At 28.7% G+C, this 3173-nt stretch overlaps 1 protein-coding gene across 1 annotated transcript; it reads right to left on the bottom strand.

Annotated features, from left to right (window-relative positions):
• Positions 1 to 801: 801 nt before the first annotated feature.
• Positions 802 to 1883, bottom strand: LOC133313245 (late embryogenesis abundant protein Lea5-like). The gene is made up of 2 exons (XM_061514590.1): positions 1718 to 1883; positions 802 to 1289 (listed from the first exon to the last, which is right to left on the bottom strand). Exons 1-2 carry the CDS (start codon positions 1786 to 1788, stop codon positions 1040 to 1042), a joined length of 321 nt encoding a protein of 106 aa, XP_061370574.1. The 5' UTR covers positions 1789 to 1883; the 3' UTR covers positions 802 to 1039.
• Between the last annotated feature and the right edge of the window lie 1290 nt (positions 1884 to 3173).

Here is a 3173-nt window from a genome sequence, read left to right as displayed (position 1 = left end):
AAACAAAAGCAGACTTATTTAAGGGCCCTTGGGCGCAGTACTTTTGCTTCCCTATATAGAATTTCTTTGTCGTCAGAAATATGGGCTCAGCGATGAAACGTGGGTTTTCAAACATTTTGTACTTTGTAGGTCCTAATGTTCTCTCTTAAAGAACTTTCATTGCACAAAACAATAAAAGAAAGGTATATATAATACGAAAAATATTATTATTCTTTCACATATGATAAATTCTCTCATATTATCTTATTTTGATATTCGCACCTCATTTTTTCTTTTTTTATATAATGGTTGAATCTATCCATTTTCTCTAAGCAGCATAAGATAATTATCTTATATGAAAGAAAAATAATAAAACCCATATAATATTTGACTATTTGTGACAAATAATGTTTCTTCTTTTAAAAATTATTTGATATTTACTTACTATTTTGTGGTATGAACTTTTGTACCATTCTGATTCTTGTATAAAATTATTCAATCATCGGTTTGAAGACTCACCATATGTGTGAATAGCATGCAAAACTTAAACTCGAACAAATTCATGGATTTAAGCAATCAGTTGCAAGCTTCAAATCTATGTGTTTTAGACTTCAGATAGTAATTAAGTCTCTCCCCCTCCTCATTTTCCTCAATCTTTCTGAAGATTGTAATGAAGGGAAAACATTCTCTCTCTCTTCAATAAATCCACTTTTCGCGAATTGAAAGTTGAAATTTAGTTTACAATAGTAATAAAAGCATTTCGGCCCAAAGAATCTCAAATTTCTAAATTTATTAATTTCACTTAATATTTGTTGATAGGTTAAGCACTAACATGCACTAAAATGTAATGCCAAAATAACAAGGAAACAGAAACGAACTAGTCTACAACTCATTTAGCTTAATAGTACTACAAATAGAGAAAGAAATAATCTTCAAACAAAACCCACATCCATTTTGTTTCTTTGTTCAGTACACACATATTATAATAAGGACATACATAAATAAATAGATAGATAAAACAAAAGCAGCATCAGCAATTGGGGGAGTGGCACCTGCTACTTTAGGGGGATGATGATCTCACTTTGTGATTCAATAGAATCTTTCGGAGCTCCACCGGGTCAATTTCATCCATATGATTGATGGGCCTGTAGTAACCAGTGACCGGGTCTGGGGCCCAAGCTGAAGAGGTTTCCGAACCATTTTTGGTCACACCCTTCTCTTCAACCTTCCCCACCACCATTCCATTCCTACTCCCAATCCTATCCAATCCAGCTCTCACTGAAACATCAGACCCCACTGCATAGCCTCGCCTGAAATAATAGCATGTATAAATTCACACAACACATAATATAAATATATCCATATGCCACAAATAACATACCCAATTTAATTCCGATAAATAATAATAATAACTTTTTCATATTACATAAGAAATAATTTTATCTTATACATAATGAACTAATTTGTTTTTTTCTCTTCTTCTTAATGACATGAAATAAAATTGTCTTGTATAACATGAATAATATATTCCCTTAATAATATTAATAATTATAATAATGATAATTGCATCAGAACAGAACAATAAACATTCTCTATTTCATTTTAAAATACAAAAATTAACAAACGTGCCAAATTGTTAATTTTATATACATATATATCATATGACACCAATTGAAGATAACATGTTTGATGGAATTGTTAAAGCAGCAGGATGCAACTATAAAAGAAGAAAACACACCGATGAAGAGGAAGTGATAGAGCATTAGCAAAGGCGAGGACACGTTTGGCTTGTGAGAAAGAGCGTGCCATGCTGCGAAAGCTATTCTACTCTTTGTGGCCGAGGAACGCTTCCGCAGCAGCAGCTACCACCGCCACCTATTAACTCTCTCAAGTACCTTGTAATTTAGGGTTTGAGAGCCATTTTATAGAGTTTTTGAAGACAATTTTTTTTTTATGACGTTTGGTTAAAGCATGAAACATAGTTAATACTAAAGGGAGATGTTACACTTACTACTTTTTTTCTTACTATTTGTTACTACTAAATTTTAACTGTAGATTTTCGTCAATCTAATGGTAATAATTTATTGAGTGATATTTATTAATTAATTAACGGTTATAATTTATTAGAATTAATAATTAATTAATTAATATCACCCAATAAATTATAATCATTAGATTGGCGAAAATCAACTATTAAGATTTAGTAGTAAAAAAAAGTTAATAACTATAACCTTTTCCAATATTAAATAATAAATTATAAAATTTAATGTGCTAAAATTTTGAAAAAGTGTTTGTTAATTTTTTTATATATTTAAAAATATTAAACACACCTTATTGCGTTAGATGAAAAATCCTTTTTAAATTATTAGAGAGAAAGAAAGGTTGGTGTTGGGTTGGCTGTTATAAAAAGAGGGAGGCGGAAGCAACCTTAGCGATTATGTTGTAATCCTAACCAACTATACATTCGCTAATGTTTGATACGCCTTTTCAGGCATTATGTAACAACATATTGTATTTACCTATGTAATCTTGTGGGGTTAAACATGTATTGCAAAATCAATCTTCCGATTCCTTTGGTACTAATTTTAGTTTTCAAAATTGAAGTGCGATTAATTTTTTTGAATCATTTAGATTCTTTTAAATAATTAAAATAAAATTTAATCGTTTCTCGAACAATTCCAAAATTATGTCATTTTGGAATTAGAAAAATTAATGAAGAATGTTTTGTTAAAGTTTAAATAACAAGAAATTAATAAAAGTTCTAGAATACTATTCATTAATTCCTCATACCCAAAACATTATATTTTTAAAATTGTTAGAGATAATTTTATCTCATGTTGACAGAGAAAATAAATCGTTTGAGTAGTATACTAATTTTAGAATATACAATATGCTAAGGGTTTCTTGTTTCTCTGGTCACAAAAGATAAAATTATATTCAGCAATTTCAAAATTATATTATTTTGAGGATTAAAAAAATTAATGGAGAATATTTTAATGAAATTCATTAAATAAAGAAAATTCTTAAAATTTCTTTCATTAATTTACTCAACCCTCAAAAAAACATAACTTTAGAGTTACATAAAGATAAATTTGTCATATGTTACAAGAAAAACATTTTTTCCATACACTAATTCATAAAATGAGAAAGTGAAATTTATTACTTTAATTGTTGATGTTGTGAAGCTCAATTTG

Source organism: Gastrolobium bilobum, unplaced genomic scaffold (assembly GCF_033153095.1).
Source record: "Gastrolobium bilobum isolate Gb01-03AN ecotype WA unplaced genomic scaffold, APGP_CSIRO_Gbil_v1 utg3862, whole genome shotgun sequence".
Classification (NCBI taxonomy): Eukaryota; Viridiplantae; Streptophyta; class Magnoliopsida; order Fabales; family Fabaceae; genus Gastrolobium; species Gastrolobium bilobum.
The sequence above is the reverse complement of the archived record's forward strand: the minus strand, read 5'-3'. Positions and strand labels throughout refer to the sequence as shown.